We start from the raw sequence: 17,140 nt of genomic DNA, 5'->3' as shown, positions 1-17,140 counted from the left end.
CTGTAATCCTGGAGCTGCTTAATGGAGAAAAATAAATACATCTAGCTGCTAATATCCTTTACCATGTACTGGTCATCTCTTTCCTAGATCACTGTAATCTTCCATCTGACCCCTTGCCTCTCAACTTTCTCCTCCTCAGCCCTCCTGCCCTTTACAGCCTAGCTCTATCCAAATTCCACTGCTAAAGTCATCTTCCTCTCCTTTCACTCACATCACATCAGCTCTTTGAATGCAGCTACTGACTTTCTCTTTAGCACATCATGTTCAAGATCCTTGTCCCCATCTACAGGACAATTATAATCCAGTCCTAGTTAACCCTCCCACTACTCCTCTTGTTTTATACTTACCATTTTCTTCCCTTACTCCTGTTTGTGGCCATCTACTGTGTTGTCCATTTTGCCTAATACTTCCTGACCTATCTCCTCTTCTTTCCTTCATACTTACCCTTCCAAGCAGCCTCTTCCTTCTCACTACCCACAGCACCCTCCATACTCACCCTCTTCTAAACTTTGACCTGTGTCTTGTATTTAGAAGTGTTTTGGATAGGAAATTTGTCTCATTTGCTTGTTGAAAGTACTGCACCAATTTACAGCACAGCTGCAAATACATAAAAATATATTTAGGTGTTCACTGAGAAGCTCCTCCTCCAGGAAGTTATGGAACTTTGTACCAAAACCACCACTTCGGGAAGCATGCTGCACCTTCCGATTTCAGGCTTCTGGTACTCGTGACAAAAGCAAAGCCTTACACTTCTCACTAAAACTTGCTCACAGAAGACCTCCATGCACCAAAGAGAGGAAGAAATGAGAAAGTAGAAATACTGAAAGCCTCCCAAGAACGAAGTATTGGCCAGACACCACACACACTGCACTAACACTTCCTTGTGGGCATGCTTTTGAGTAGTCTGGAGCATAGATCATAGGAGCCAGTGGGAAACCTCTAAATCTGGATGTTTGCCGAGGATGGGCAAGGAACTTAATGCAAACACACACACAAAAACCTAAGTCAAACAGGGTAGAGGCCACTAACCTTCCCGCAAGCTGTGGTATGAATCCTGACATGTGCTTGAACAACTCTTCCCCTGCTTTGACACAGTCTCTGCAAGCGGCAAAATCCCGGCATAGGCAGGCTGAAGGGTCTTGGCTTTATCCAACATTGTAGAGAAAGACCCAGCGTCAGAAAAGGCAGATCCAGTAATACAGGAAATGTCTCAGATCAGTGGAAAGGCTATTTAATTTTCATAAAAGGCTCAGTCACAATCCCCCTTTACCCAAATATCTGTCACTGCACTGAGAGACCTGCTTCACTGCTAAACTCCACAGCTGCACTTGCACAGGGACAGACACACACTGACGGCAGTGACAAATCCTGAAAGCTAACATCCAAAGATCCAAAACAACGAGACTCCAAGGAAAAAATTTTCTTCCTGTCAGCTCCAAATTTCCTTGAAGTTTTTCATTGAAACATCCCTGCTTCAACAAGTAGGTGGATGTATTCAGGTTCTCAATATGCAGAGCTCTGAATATTGGGGGTAGTCTCCCTCATAGAACTGCTTGCAGGGACAGCCAACCTCATTCACCCAAAATAGTGAACAGTTGGTTTCTCTACTCAGAGCCCAGACACCTGCCAGACAAGCAATGTCATTTGACCTCATCTATCCCTCTCCTCCTCCCCCTCTCCACCTACCAACTATAAGCACACTGTGCCCATGGCTAGGAGACGGGCTCTTGCTGTCCTGTTCCCTTCCCAGTCTGGAAAGATATTGAATTTTAGCTGGGGTGGAAGGCTAGAATGACAAGCTGGTACACTGGAAGCAGTGGCACTGCCAGCTTGCCCTCCCTTCTTCCAATGTACCTGCACCCTGACCCGAAAGAAACACTGCCCAGTGAAAAGTAATTGACAGAGTTCAGCTTCCAGCCACTCTGCTGAAAGTGGAAATAAGGCTGGAGAATCCATACCAGTTTGGACATAGTGGCAGTTTGGATACACTGGCTTTGTTCCACTAGCAACTTACTTTGCACATATCTTCACACAGATGTCATATAGTTGCAACCTTTAGTCAAGGAATACTGACTTGCAGCCTGAAATGGAAAAGTTCTGTGTATCCTAATCCCCCGAGCCATCCAACACCCACCCTCACCAGTGCTTTTTCAGGTGGTAGAGAATGCATGAGGCTAAGGGTGGGGAAGGCAGGGACATACACCACCGGAATAGCTTGACTACCCACAAGGCATAAAGACATTTCAGCATCTTTCCCAAAAGACTGCGACTTTGCTGAGCACTAGGTAGCATCCTATGGGTGTGAGATAGTGCAGACAGATCCAAAGAGCCACTGCAAAGAAAAAGAGGACGAGCCATTCCCAACCAGTTGAAGGCTAGTGCAATGCAAGGCTCTAACAGTTCAGTCTCAGCTTTCCAGCTCTAAATGTCAAGACAGGAATTTCTCTCCTCCAGGAACAGTTGGAGAATCATTCAATCCCTGTGCTGAACAAGTCTGGTATAAGAACCACATGGAAAATCTGGTTAGTATTAAAGGTAAATTCACTTAATCTATTTTCTTGGAAAAAAAAGCCTTAGAAATAATATTCTCTGAGCATTTCTCCTGTTGTTAAGATCTGCCTACATTAATGATGGAGAACCTGATTTAATGTAAAAGCCATCAGGATTACATTTCTTTCCTGATCTCACCCAGCCCTTGACTTTCTGACTAATGTCCAGGACACTGAAAAGCAAATGAAACTGTTCTGGCAAAAACAATTTTGTACAAAAGCAGAACCACAGCTAAATCAATATGGAGACGGAGATTTATTTTACTGATTTAGATTACGTTGTTGCATCTGCTACCATTAGATCACTGTGCAATTTAAATTAGATTGTTATAACTGCATCTGCCACTCTGCCAGTTCTTGTAGTTAAAAGGAAAAGAAATTGCTATTGTGCATGTGGAATCAGTTTTTAAACCTAAGTTTCATTGCTGCAAGTCAGCTTCTTTTTATACAGTTTAAAGATACTCTCCATCTAGAAAAGAATTCATTTGCTTGTACTTCTGACCTAAAAAATACTTATCTAGCTCCCTTCCTTGCAGAACCTAAGGATGTCACAAAAAGTTATAACGCAAGCTGCAGGCCTCTCCGTTGCTCCCACAATGCTAACTTTGCCATGGATTTGGGCTGAGGTACAGAAAGCTGCCTGCAGCTCAGGTTAGAGTCTCATGTGGCAATGTGAAATGAGGATCTGGTATTTCTGACTAAAAAAATGCAGAAAAATGTTGAACTCAGTCAAAAAACAGAACAAAACAAAGGTAAAAAATTACCTCAGTTCTGTCCTGTGGTGACTCCACAAGGCTAAAAATCAAACATGTCATTAAAAGTCAGGTTCATCAAGTACCAAAAATTTTGTGTTAAAAATATATAAGGTGACTACTAGACAAAGGTACATTTATTGGGTGGGGGAGGGTCCTCATGTCGCATTTCTTACCTTATCATGAATTTCTAAATTCCCTGCATTTATAATGCTTGGGCTGGTAATAAGACACAACCCCTATGATAATTTTTAACCCTGAATTTCCAATGCATATTGTCAACTGTTTGTCTAACTTACTTTGTCTGCATCTTTCAAGTTGTTCCTTGCAGGTAGGACACTATGCCTAAGTAGTGAAGTTAGCAGGACTCCACAAAGGGCCAGCCATCTACCCACGCAGGGCAGCTTGTCCAGTCAGTTGCATAAATTTCTCCCTTGCTAAAAAAGATTATTTGGATGTTTAAAACCAAAATTAGCTTCTGGTTACACTATTTAAAAGGTGGTCTACCAGAAAGTGGAAGTTTTCTTTAACATTTAAGTCAGTATTCTTTTAAACACCTGACCTTCTCTTGAAGACATCATGTTGGCATATTCTGCTACCAATGTAGAGGGGAAAACTTTTTTTCAAAGCTCCAAAGGCAACAATGTTTCATTTCTATCCTTGTCCTTAATGGTACAAATATCCTGCCATAGAGATTTGCCTGTCCTCCAGTCTAGTGCCATGCTTAGTAGGATCATATTAAAGCTATATGCCACTCCAGAGCAAATATAAGTATGGTTTTTGGTACATCTCATGTGCACTATATGACCAAATGCTAGCAGGCAACCGAAACGCACATCAATAGCCTATTTACATACACCTTAGTGTAATTCACTACTCTAGCTGACTTACAGAACTAAACATTACAAAAATTAGCACAGCTACTAACCATGCATTTTGTTTTAAAAATATACCTTTAAAAGAACAGTCTTGTGAATCACTGATGTAATGTAGTTCTATGAAAAGCTGATCTTAGTGAAAGACTCAGAAACAACAGAAAGAATGGTTACCCTACGATAAGTGTGGTTTGCAATGTTAAAATCAGTGTGGATTCCACTCTAGACATACATTTCATTTGCACAAGCCTGGAATGAACGAGCCCTGTGCCACCTCATACTCCCACGTGAGGACATGAAGGGCAGAGCAAGCATAACCCTCCCTCAGATCTCTTACAATTCCAGGGCAAATGGAACTGAGGTCTCAAATTTGGGATGGAGGGATCCACACTTACTGCAGGAGGTAATCATTCTCTCCAAGTGGCAGCATGAATCCAAACACAGACTGGCAAGCAATCCACTCTTCATTCCCAGGGATATCAGCTGAGCTCTGGCGGAATAAGCCTTAACCGTCAAAGGAAGAGTAACATTGGCCAAATGCTAACAGCGAGATATAGCATATTACCCATCTTTGAGAGACTGATGAAGAAGCTTGTCCCTGGTAGTTGCCAGGTTTCTCCTGTCCTTGTCTGCAGACTTTACTATTGTTAAAGGTGGTGCTTTTTTCTGACACATGCAATGGAACTCCATCATGGGACCTGTGGGAAAGTGGGCTCCAATGAGCCAAAGTGATTTACTGTACAGATACTAGCTAGACTGCAGTTGACCCATCCAATGCCAGTTATATACCACCGTCTAGCAAAGGATGTTTCAGAGATCCTCTTGGGGTACTGCTGAGAAGTGACCTTAGCTTGGTGAGGAAAGATACAATGGTAAAAATGCTATAGGCATAATGTAAGTACCAGGTGCCACAAAGATATATTTTGCTATCAGGTAAAGCTCTTCATTCAGAATCTGTCCTGAAGCAGGCCATGGCCTGTCTTTTTTGGTGCCTTATCTTCATCTCTCAAGCGTTCTTCATGGTCCTAATGATTATCTTCATCTCTCAAGCCTTCTTCATGGTCCTAATATTTCAAGTCCTCCTTAGAAGACAAACCCCCTGAGTACTGTAAGCTGCACTTGCACTCACTTCATGTATGCTGCTGAGTATCTGAAACAGTCTCTTAGCCCTGGAGTCACCAATACAGAACATAGCACCAAGGCTATCTGTACAAATGGTACTGGCTGGTACTGGTTAATGGTGCGGGTACTGGCTGGTGCTAATTAATGGCTCATCCCATTAATCCTGGTACCCCTTCAAGCTCCTGCAGGAACTAGATATATGGTGCCTGGCTGCTACAGTGCTTGCTGTGGACAGCCACTTCAATCTGCCTTGGAAAATGTCTCTTCTCTAGTATCAGACATAACTTTCACAGCCTGTTCCAAGAGATGTAACTTGAACTTCCCACCTCTCCATTTTCAAGTCCGGGATGAAAAGGATCTTGCAGGAACATGTCCTTCTTAAGGCACAAAAGACATCTGCTTTGCCCATCAATAAATGGTACAAACTCACTGCATGAAGGACAGAATTTAAACAGTGGGGATTTAGAAACCAGCAGGCACAAAGAACTTCACCCTGAGTCTCCTTGGGACTTCTTTTTCCTTTGGAAATCTAAAGAGTTAATAAATAAAAATACCAAGCAAAAAGAAACATCTTCACAAAAAGACTTGAGTTTCATACTCAAGAAACAGGGGGACAGCTTATATTCCAGATCACTGCCACAAGTGGTGATGGAGACTTGAGGAAAGCTTGTGGTTGCTCAGCCCTTTGGTATCCTTGTACAGACGCACTAGAGCACAGAGGGGCCGTGTCTGGATGTCATGGGCACCGTTGTTCATAGGACAGAGGTCATACACACACCACAGTGGGAGCCACACACATACCTAAAGAAATTAAAGTTATTACCACTGTCTCTCTATTCTTTTGAATATAGACATTAAGCTTTTTCTCCCCCTCCCTTTTTCAGTAGCAGTCTATCTGTTTCATGAATAACAAAGTTAAGAACTTGCAAGGATCTATATTTAAGTTACATTATGGGCAGTTTTCTAAAACAGTGATTTTTAAGAAACCAAATAAAGCAAGATCCAGCCTGGATCTAATTCACTTTTCAACTAGAGCTATAGACTCGGGTGACCGTAGTGGAGGTCTGTCATAATGACTGAATTAAGAGGGAGACAAGGATCAAATGTTCCTTAAGCGCCTGTGTGGAGGGGGAAATTTGTATTATCATGGGAGACTTGAATCCAGGATAAAGATCTTATGTAGCCAGTAATAAAAATCATTAATTTCTAAAATTATAAGTCACTTTGTAGTATAGAAGACTCTGCACCTTACATGAGGTAACTCTGTTAAGAGCATTATTTAAGAGGGGTCCATTGCTTAACTAAAAAGCCATGATCATTACAGAGAAAGCAAGAAATAGTATCTGAAAAGCAGCCCTCTTAAAAGAATTTAAGGGTCAATTAATTTGTCCACTCTGAACTCTGTTTGATCCTTAGATGCATATAGTGGGAAAAGCGGGTAGGGGTAGAGACTTTACCTTCTCCTATAACACTGGTGACACCAGCAACGAAATACTGCACCCAGTTGAGGTGTCAGCACTTTAACAAAGTTGTAGAAAAGTTGGGAAGGGTTCACAAGAGAACCACAGATAAACTAAGCAGGAAAACCATTCCTGGAAGACTGTTTTAGACTGGATATAAGGAAAAACTTTTACCATCTGAGTCTCCAGAGTCTGGAATAGACACCCCCCAGAAGTGGTGCAAGCACCTACTCTGGATACCTTTAAGAAACACGTGGATGCTTACTTTGCTGGGGTGATCTGACCCCAGCTCACTCCCTGCCCCTTGGGCAGGGGGCTGGACCTGATGATCTCATGAGGTCCCTTCCAGTCCTAATGTCTATGAAATCTATGAACTCACCGACAAACTCCAGTTTGCTTTCTTTTCCCAAAGACAAGTTTGGAATAATGAAAAACCCTTAATTTAGGTCTGAATCCTGAAACTGACACTGCACCATCAGCATACCCCTGTGCTCATGCCGTGCTCCCTGGTTTGAAGCCTGGGCTTTTACAAGGCCATACCCTTTCGCTTTTTCCTTTTTCACCCCTCACTTTTCCACAGTGAGTTCTCATCTTTTTTCTCCCCGTTAGCTATAGCAAAATTCATACTCAAAACATAATGTGTGTGGGGATCTGTGTGTCTGTTTAAGCAATGAAGTCCCAACCAGGCATCACTGAGCACTGGCAAATGCTCACGATATCAAAAGTAAAGGTGTGGTCAGCTTCCACCTAGATTAACCCTTACTGAGGACCATAAGCCTGCTACCTAAACTTAGCCATTTTTCTCTTAAGCACAAAAGGAGGATACTAACATGCTAAACCTAGATCACTCTAAAATGTAGAGGGGTGTGATAAAAAATAAAATGACTGAAGCAAGCAGGAATCTCACTTTGATGAACATGGCTCTTCTTTCCACCCAGCAGGGACTGCATTACATAAATGGGAGTTAACAGACATTTCCAGGAACCTGCCTCCTAGCAATAAGGGCCTTAAGAAAGAGCTAGAAAAACTAAGTTAGGAGTACTCTGCATTCTTGCCTCTACAATTATCAGAAAAACCTGAAGTTTATGTTTTCTGATGCTTCCAACAAGCTGGCAAAAACTACTACAGCCAGCTCAAGAAACTCCTAGTCATGACAAAGGAAGTGAAAGATGGCCCAGTGTTGTGTATTCTTGCAGGAAGAGTAGACAGTCCTAGGAATCTGGATCCTTGCCCATCTAGAGAACAGCTCTGCAGCCCCCAACCCACCCTGGGATATACCACTGCCCTCACTTTGAGCCAGTTGGCTGTCACTTCTTGACAAACTGAGCTTGGAATGCTGTGAGCTGGAGATGTAAAAATAGCCGTCGCGCAGGCTGGAAAATCTATCAGATGATGTCAAAGTAAATTTTTAACTTGGCCCTGCCTCTCCCCCCCCCCCACTTCCTTTTCTATGTCACTTTCTCATTACCTCACTGTCTCTAATTCTGAGAGTGCTTTTCTCTGCATCTTTCAGCTGCCAAAGTGAACTTTACACAACAGCAAGAGCCAGATCAAGCCCCACCACATATACAAACTCTGCCACCCGCCTCATTCCTTGAAATGCATCCAAGGTTTCTCAGTATGCCTTTCCCTGAAAACATGTACACCAAAACCATAAGGCCTGTCTGTAAGACATATGCACTCAGGGTAAGGAATGCATAGTTAACCCCACTTTAATTTCAGTTTGATTAACCTTCTAAGTCAAATAGCCGAAGTACTGCACAACTGCGGTCTGCAGGCTTTGCTAGATGAAATGCTATCCTAGCTAAGCTGCTGCTGCTGTGTCTGCAGATGAAGAATTCAACATAATATTATTCAAAATAAAAATACACAACACTTAAATTCACATGAAACCTTCCCAGATTTTTTTTTCACAATACAGGCTGAGGTAGTTTTGTAAAGATCTGGCTCCAGCAGCCTGTACATAATCTCTATAACTCTGAAATAATGAAACTCACATAAAAGTTTCTACTCAAAAGGGTCATTCAAAAGCATTCCAACTGTTTCAAGTGTTTCTCTGGCTACCTGGGTGAGAGGGTGGCCACAATAAAGAACTTCAAAGAGATAGAAAACATTAAATGGAAGAGTTTAGAGTTTCCTATGAAACCACAGCTGCTCTCAAGCTTCACATTAATGCCCCCAAGATAGGAAAATACATCACCAATGTGCACTCACTCACATTTTATTTTCTATTTTATTGTTTTGGTTAGTAAGTTTTGTTCAATGCAGGGCAGACACTTATGGCCAAATCTTATTTCACCTGTACATGTCTCATTGCCACTTATGTATCCAAATGCTGCTATATACATACTATTTTTTGCACTTATGAAGATATTCTATGTCCACCTACACGGACCCCTGACCTGTGCTTTCCTACTGAGCAGGTTTCCAAAAGTGTGGTCAGAAATGAATGGCAACTAGTTATGAGCAAAATGAAGGGGCCCTTTCTACCTTTTAGTATAACAACTTAGCATTTATCGCAGATGCAGGGATACCCAGATTCTAGTGCATCAAAACCCAGAGGGGATTTGAACCCACATTCTGCTACTTCCTGGGAAACCAGTCTTCCCACCAGGGCATGGGCTAGTATTGTTGAAAACAAACTCCATCTCTCCTTTTCAACTGGAGCCACTCAGCAGCTAGGAAGGAAAGATATATGCAGCCCTTCATTCCCTCTTGTATCCTTGCGACAAGGTATCCAGCAGAATTCACAGATTCACTGGAATCTGACATGGCCACACTGTAAGCACTTCCACTAAAGCCTTGAACTTGCAAACTCTGTCTGCACTGTCAACCATGTGCTTTGGCACCCACACCACCCAGCCCCCACACAGAACCAGGAAAGGTATAAACCAGAGGAAGAAGAGCTCAGATAAAGAGCATACACACCTGGAAAGGAGAGGGCTCTGGCTTCTAGCCCTAGTGCCTGTTCTTAATGGAGTTTTTGCTTCTAGCATTCAATATTCAATAGGATAGCTTTGTTTTTTCTCTTTCAATGATTTACACAGGGTTGCATACATACACACCTGCGTGATCCCATTCTGACTACAGAGCATATAATGCCAGACTACAGCCTTCTCAGCATACTGAGAAGGGGAGCACAGGACAAGTACAGTTACAAGGGTGGAAATAGAAGGCAAAAATCGGCAGAAGTGCCAAAAAAATAGGACACAGGGTGTGGACACATGCAGCAACCAAACTATTCCAAAATGTCATTGCCTGGAAACTGGATCACCACTGTATAAAGCACTGAGGCTCTGATGTCAGGGGGTGGGAGTAAGCACCAAGCCCAGCATGCCTTGCAGTGGGCTGGTAGGGGAAGAATGCTTGTACCTATTCTTTGGGAGTCGGGAGATGACCTGTGGCTGGGGACATTTTCACTTTTCTGCTTTTTCTTCTCTCCTAAACATGAGATCAATACAATTCAGAAGCCTGCACTGATCAAACTTTGCAGTGTGCTTGGATGCAAGCTTCTGTATTCCCAGGGGCTAGGGGAGGTGGGGGGAGGGGGCATGATGAGGGGCCACAGTCAGGTAAAGAGTGAGGACACAGCTGGGTGTTAGAAAGATAGCTTTTATTGAACAAGTAGTGCAAGTGAGCTCACTGATAAAACAGAAGTGCCAACACAAGGGGGCCGGCAGTAGAGTTGTAGCTGTGTACCAGAGAAGCCACCTGTAGCTGTGGGAGGGGGCAAATGAATGAAGAACAATGCAACATGGGATGCTGGGAGAATCAACCCAACCTGTACCAAAGAATGCCTGGTGTCCACACTTAAGGGAACTTGATTTTCCAAGTAGTTTTCAATGGTTCCAGACAGCTTCCAGATTTCTACCACGTTAACAGGCCTGTGTATCTGTCTACTTCAGTGTTAAACTGCATTTAAATCATTCTCAGTATCGCATGTGTTCATGCACTTCAATGGCAACATTTGGATACCTACCTAAGGGTACAGACACACGTAACAAATGAACCATTGCAAAATGTTACTGACTGGGAACTGGTTCACAATTGCTGCAAATCAGTGTTGTCTATACATGCCACGGCCTAGCATTCCAGGCAGAACGGTCACCTTCTGGACAATGCAATGCTGTGGTTCCAACACCAGGGGGCAGGAGCAAGCACCTGACCCAGCGTATCTCAGTGGGGAGTGAGGAAAACCGTGAACCCACACTTTGGGATCAGAGGCTGGGTGGCTGGGGAGGTTTCACTTTTCTACTCTCCTCTCATAAACATGAGATCAATGAAGTTCAGTAGCCTGCACTTGATTGAACTCTGCAGCACGCTTCCCTGATTAGAGGGGAAGGATTGTTTGGACCCACGTTTTTGGGTTCCCAGGGTCTGGGGGACATGATAATGGGCCACAGTTTAATAGGGAGCAAAGACAGAGATGGCTGTTAGAAAGCTTTTAGTGAACAAGCAGTGGCAGGAAACTTATTGATAGAAAAGTACCAACAAAAGAGGGGGTTGGGGGGAAAGAGGCAGTAGAGTTCTGGCTGCTGCAAACCTGAGGGGGGGATAGAGGAGCAATGCAGTGTGAGATACCAGGAAGGCCAACCTGATCCATGTCACAGAACACTTGGTGTCCATAGCCAACACTTACCTTGTTCACAGTGAACCAGTTCAGAACAGTACTTGATTTTCCAGGTACAATTCTGAACCATTCCAGGAGGCTTTAGACCTGGTTTCATAGGCTTGTACATCTATCCATTTCAGGTTTAAACTGTATTTAAACCAATCTAAATGTTATATATGTCCATACCCTGGGAAACTGTTTGGGGTGTAAAGCTGAACTAGGATTTGGCCCTTAGTTTAGAAACCCTGCTGCCAAACTGCTGTCTTTTAATAACAGCTTGGTGTTAAGTATGGTTTTAAACAGAGACTATGAATTCTTATCCCATTACCTGGGTTAGCTTTGGTGACTTCTTTGTTCCTAGAGGTTTACCTTTTGTTTGCTCATCTCTGGCAGCATTGTCCCCCTTCCCCCATCTCTCACTCCACGCCGCTTTGTCTTTTGTGTTCAAATCTCTCTCTCTCTCATAGTCTACATTCTGCATGTCCTTTCACAGCATCTACCTATTTTGGTTAGTCTATAAAAGTGTCCTCTGATACAGGGGTGTCAAAGATAGGGACTGGGGGCCAGATTCATCCCACAGAGATATTTAACCTGGCTTGTGGGACTCAGAGGGGTGGAGCCCACTGCTAAAATCCAGGATAGGGAGCCCCATGGGGGATGCACGCCAGCAACAGGGGGGTGAAGACCACCACTACTACTCACTCTGGTGCTGGAGATGGGTCCAGATCCAGGCCAGAGGCTGGGATGAGCTTGATGTCCCCACTCTAATTGAATCACAGTCTTCCCACCAGCCAAATTCACCCAGAAAAGAACTGCACTTCCTCTAATCCTCAGTGTGGTTCTGCCATCACACCACCCTTGCCACCTAGAGTTGGCTCCTGTTATAACAATATAAATTCCAAATCATTTCACCCCCAAAGCACATACCCATGAACAGAGGAATGGCTAAAGAGCTCTAGGAAATCAAACAAAGGGGCAAGAAACTTGCACCATGTCCAGATAAGAACATACAGTAAGTCTGCTTCATTATGCTCCATAATAGAACATCTCCTTTTTGCAAATACCTTGTACTTTAATTTTTACGGATTTGAACCGGGAAAATAAATAAGAACCTTGGAATTGCTACTGAAAGAGCTAAGAGAGGAAGCTCTCTGGCTGCAGGGGAGAAGGAAAGGGAGAGAGGACACATTCTTTGAATTTGTCTTTAGGAATTTCTTTGAAAATTGATAATGGGCATAGGGCAGGAAGGATCTACCGCTCTTTATGCTGCAGCATGCCTAGAGTTAAGAAGCTTCTGTCACAGCTCTTCTTGCTGAGCGGAGAAAATGTTCCCCATTTTGAGTTTTCAGCAATAAGGTCCCTCTTTACATCAGACCCTTACTCCTAACTCTCCCTCCTTCTCTACTGTTCAGGGATTAGCTGGAAGTATTTAGAAACCTCAGTCTACTCCACTGGTTCTCAAGGCACCCCTTGGAAAATGCCAGCTCTTTATTTTAACTTTTCTTTTTACTACAGAAAAATACTAAAGCAATTCTGTTGCAAAGAACTCAGGAAGACCACAACAGGTCTGAATGTTTTTGACACTATGGATTCCTATTTGAAATCTCTGGGTTTATCTGGTGAATCATGTGGGTACGCTAACAGCACTAACATTTTACGGCCCCCACCAGTCATGGCACACTGATTAAGAATCACTGGTCTACTGCAAACAATTTCTACACCAAGAGCAAAAAAGGAAACCTTCAACCTACACTAGACATTTATCCAGTGCTTGTGAAGGGATTATCAATCCTTTCATTTAGTTTCCAGTTCATGCTGCCTGAATAGCAACTGGGGAAGTCTCACACACTACCAGCACTGTGATGTCTGCCCAGAAAGCCATTATCCTTCTGCAGACATAAAATTCCTTACTGAACTAGCATAGCATGATGAGGGTTCAATGTACAGCTATTACCCATTCATGCAAGACTGCACCATAATTGTCCTTTGCTAATCAGATGCAGAGTTATGTCCTAAAAATAATTTTCAATTAAAATCGGTCTTTACCCTTTATGGTTGTTTATATTATGAAGAGTTTTACTGCAAAAAATATATTAATGTAGATACAGTCTGGCAAACGTGCCAAATGCTCTACTTGCTCAACGCATGTTATTCCCAGATGCTAACAATGAACTTTCAGGTGTAAAAAAGGTTTATGTCACTGTTGACTTTTTTAGCAGAAACAAGCCTCATCGAATCTAGAGTGGCACATAACGAGACAGGGTGAAGTATTGCTGTTAAGAGTTTTAGAGACAAAAAGTAAGGGTGCTCCCTTTCAAATCAAAATCTGCCTCTGCCCATCCCAGAAAGACCAGCATGTTACCTCCAACATCAAAAGCTTCAAGTATCTTGAAGCTTTTGGCACCTTGTACATGCCAAAAGCTCTCAAACATGCACTGGCTAGATGTCACCATCTCCAGTTTCTATGACAACTTCTATAACTATCAATTACACAGCTCAGGAGACAACACAGAATAGTTTTGAATTTATAGGCAACCGTCAATCCTCTGGATTATGGTGTACATGTAAGAGGTCTAGTCAAGCACATGATGAATCCGCTTACAGCTGACAAACCCAATTCAAGTGACACAGCTTGTTGCAAGTTTCACAGATCCATGTGTTGTCTGAGTTGGAGTCCAAGGGTGTTTATAAATGTGCTCAGGGGTGGGGCTTTAATTAGCGCAGACCCAAGAGCCATGCTAATTCAAAGCACCCACTGCATCATATGTATCAGCATCTCCGTGCTGAAAAATGGAAGCAGAGTGCTTTGAACTAAAGTTCGTTGAACTGCCAATTTTCAGCACGGGTACATTGATACATGTGACACCAGAGTCTGCTGAAGCAGGAATTACAACGCTCCAGTAGACTCAATTAATGAAGTCTCCTCCGATGCAATGTAATTACAGCGTGTTGGGGCAGCCTCCCTGCACGTGTACAGGAGCCCCAAGTTTACAGCCCAGGGCCAGATGTTGCCTCCAGATTGGACTGGATTCTGCACACTCTTCCCAGCTTTCTACATTGATGCTGAACAACTTCATATTATTTTTGCACGTCATAGTTCCGTCACTGAGGACAACCCCGCTTTCTAGAGCCGTCTTGAATCTTGGTGTACAAAATATTCTGTGGGATATGGTCTCCTCCCATTCTCATTACATGGCCAATCCATTGCAACCTCCTCTTCCTGCTAGTGGCATCTAAATGTATCAGTCCTGTGTGCTTCAGCACCTCTGTTTGGCATTTCGCCCTCCCCACTTTATTTTCAGGATCTTGTGCAGGGATCTCACCTGGAAGCTGTTCAGTCTCCTGATGTGCCTAGCACATGTAGTCCACGTTTCTAAACCATGAAGCAGAGATGACAGCGCACAAGTTTTGTAGATTCACATCTTCACCTTAGTTGATAGTTTGTTGTTGTGCCATGCATGTTTCTGTAACAGCCCCAAATTCTTAGCTACTTTTCCGATTCTGTTAGTCAGTGAAGTCTGAAGGGCAAGATTCCTGCTGATCATAGAACCCAAGTAGCAAAAGCTGTCAATGACGCCAAGAGATTTACCCTCTGGAGTGTGACGTCAGGCACTGGTTCTTCTACCCCTTGGTACGTGATCACTAGGGATCCAGGTTTTCCATTTGCTGGCGAAAAACATGGATTCTTTCCTTTCAAGAACAAAAACAGATTTTCTCCTTTGAAAGGAGAAAAACCTGGGAAACTACAGGTTCTCCTGGCAGACTGACAGAATCCCAGCTGCTTGGGGCTGGGGGGAGCTGGAAGCCGGGGACACCACATGTATGTGCACACATACACATGCACATGGAAGCCAGACAGTGTGGTGGACAGCAGCTCCTGCAGCTCCCTCCAGGTAAGTCTATGGGGACAAGGGGGAGGGAGCACAGGCAACACATCAGAGGGGCTGGGGCACATGTGACCAGCTCAATTTCTGCATCCACTGCAGGGTATGACATGGGGCCAAAGCTTGGCCAGACCAGTTCCAGACAGGAGCCGCCTCTGTGGCCCAGTGCAGGAAGGAGCGCTGCGCACACCGCCATGGCCACTAATGTTAGGCACGGTGGTGACATGGAGTTGTGCCTCCCGCTGCTGTCAGGCAGGCGCCACACTTTGGCAGTCATGGTGACGCATCACTTTCTCCCATGCTGGGTCCTGCCCACTGGACCACAAAGGCAGTTTCTGCCCAGAGCTAGACTAGCCAGGCTGCAATCCCACACCCTGCTATGGGCACAGAAATCTGGGGGGCACATGCCCTCTTCCCCTGCCCCCCAACACCTGGTCTGTGCCCCCCGCACCCACTGATGCATTGCCTGTGCCCACACCCACCCTTCCCCACACACCCTCCCCTTTCCTCACACACTGGAGGGCTAGGGGCAGGCAGCAGCGGGTTGGGAGCAAAGGGCACTGGCAGGGACAAAGGGCTGTGGGTTGGGAGTCAGGGTCAACAGCAGGGCTGGAGGGGCTGTGGGTCAGGAACAAGGGGCAACAGCACAGGTAGGGGCAGGGTACTGGCATATCAGGGCTGCTCAGCACAACAAAGCAGCAAGGGGGAGGGGGAGGCGGTCACAGGTGGACCCATGTCCTGGTGAGTGAAGGGGAGCTCTGATTTTCCTTGATAAAAAAACCAAAATCAAACCCCCAAATATACAGGTATTTAGAACTTACTTTATAATCATGATTGAGGCCCTGGTAGGCTTCTGAACTGCTTTAAAATTGTAAATATATCAATAAAATATTGTGTTCAACTGATACTTCTATATAGAGTGGCATTTCAATATTAATTGCAGAAAAACACAGATTTTTGGCGGGTTAAATCAGAGAATTTGGGATTTTTAAACAGAGAAAACCAGGATGCCTGTGATAATCAGTGTTTCTGAGACGGTCAACCCCAAGATCTTGCATGATGCAGAAAATCTGCCCAAGAAATTTTGCAGGGAAGATTCACTGTTGGGCAACCAAAGCCATGTCATCCACAAACAGAAAACTTCTCAGAACCAGCTCAGGACCCACACCAGACAGGAGCTACCTCTGCAGCCCAGTTGGCTGGACCTGGCACGGGAGGGCAGAGGAAGGTGGTGAGACTTGTTGCTATTGCAGCCACCAGGACCTCCATGCCACCAGCAGTGAGAGGAGTAATGGGGAGGGGGAGGGCAGAAGGGGAGTCATGTTGCCCTCATCTCCTCTTGCCAGCGTGTGAGTAGCTGGTGGCTCAACCCCAGATGGGAGGTGCACAGGTGGATTAAGGGGAGCAGTGGCAGGATAAAGCCACAGCCCAGCGCACAAGCAGCTGGTGCCAGGAGGAAGTGAGAGGGTGGAAGGCTGGGGGTTGGGAGTGAAGGGGGCTTTGGTTTGGGAGTGAGGGGCACCAACAGCCATGGGGAGCTGCGGATGGTGTGAGTGAGGGGCACAGGCAGGGACAGGGGGACTGTAGCTTGGGAGTGAAAGACACCAACATATCAGGGCTGCTCAGCACCACAAAACAGTGGGAGGGGACATGACAACAGCCACAGTGGGACCTGTGTCCTGGTGAACACGAAGGGAGCAGGGGGAGCTGTGATTTTCTATGAAAAAACCCAAAATAAAACACCAAAATATAAAGTTATTTAGAATTTATTTTATTACGATTGAGGCACTGGTAGGCTTCCATACTGCTTTGAAATTGTAAACATATCAATAAAAATATTGTGTTCAACCAATACATACATACATGGCATTTCTTTCTAACTGCAG

At 44.4% G+C, this 17,140-nt stretch overlaps 1 protein-coding gene across 2 annotated transcripts in view; it reads right to left on the bottom strand.

Annotated features, from left to right (window-relative positions):
• Window positions 1-17,140, bottom strand: part of MKL1 (megakaryoblastic leukemia (translocation) 1) — a 105,378-nt gene that overhangs the window by 67,766 nt on the left and 20,472 nt on the right. The window contains exon 1 of one of the 2 annotated variants that reach the window (XM_019515141.1): window positions 4,572-4,641. The exons of the other annotated variant lie outside the window; for it this stretch is intronic. Coding sequence (XP_019370686.1) covers window positions 4,572-4,587 — 16 coding nt within the window. The 5' untranslated portion in view covers window positions 4,588-4,641. Of the gene's footprint in view, window positions 1-4,571; window positions 4,642-17,140 lie in introns of those variants that run through there. 2 annotated transcript variants of the gene reach the window in all.

The sequence above is a fragment of the Gavialis gangeticus genome, unplaced genomic scaffold (assembly GCF_001723915.1).
Source record: "Gavialis gangeticus isolate Ggan-Ray unplaced genomic scaffold, GavGan_comp1, whole genome shotgun sequence".
Taxonomy (NCBI): domain Eukaryota; kingdom Metazoa; phylum Chordata; order Crocodylia; family Gavialidae; genus Gavialis; species Gavialis gangeticus.
This window is presented reverse-complemented; position numbering and strand designations above follow the sequence as displayed.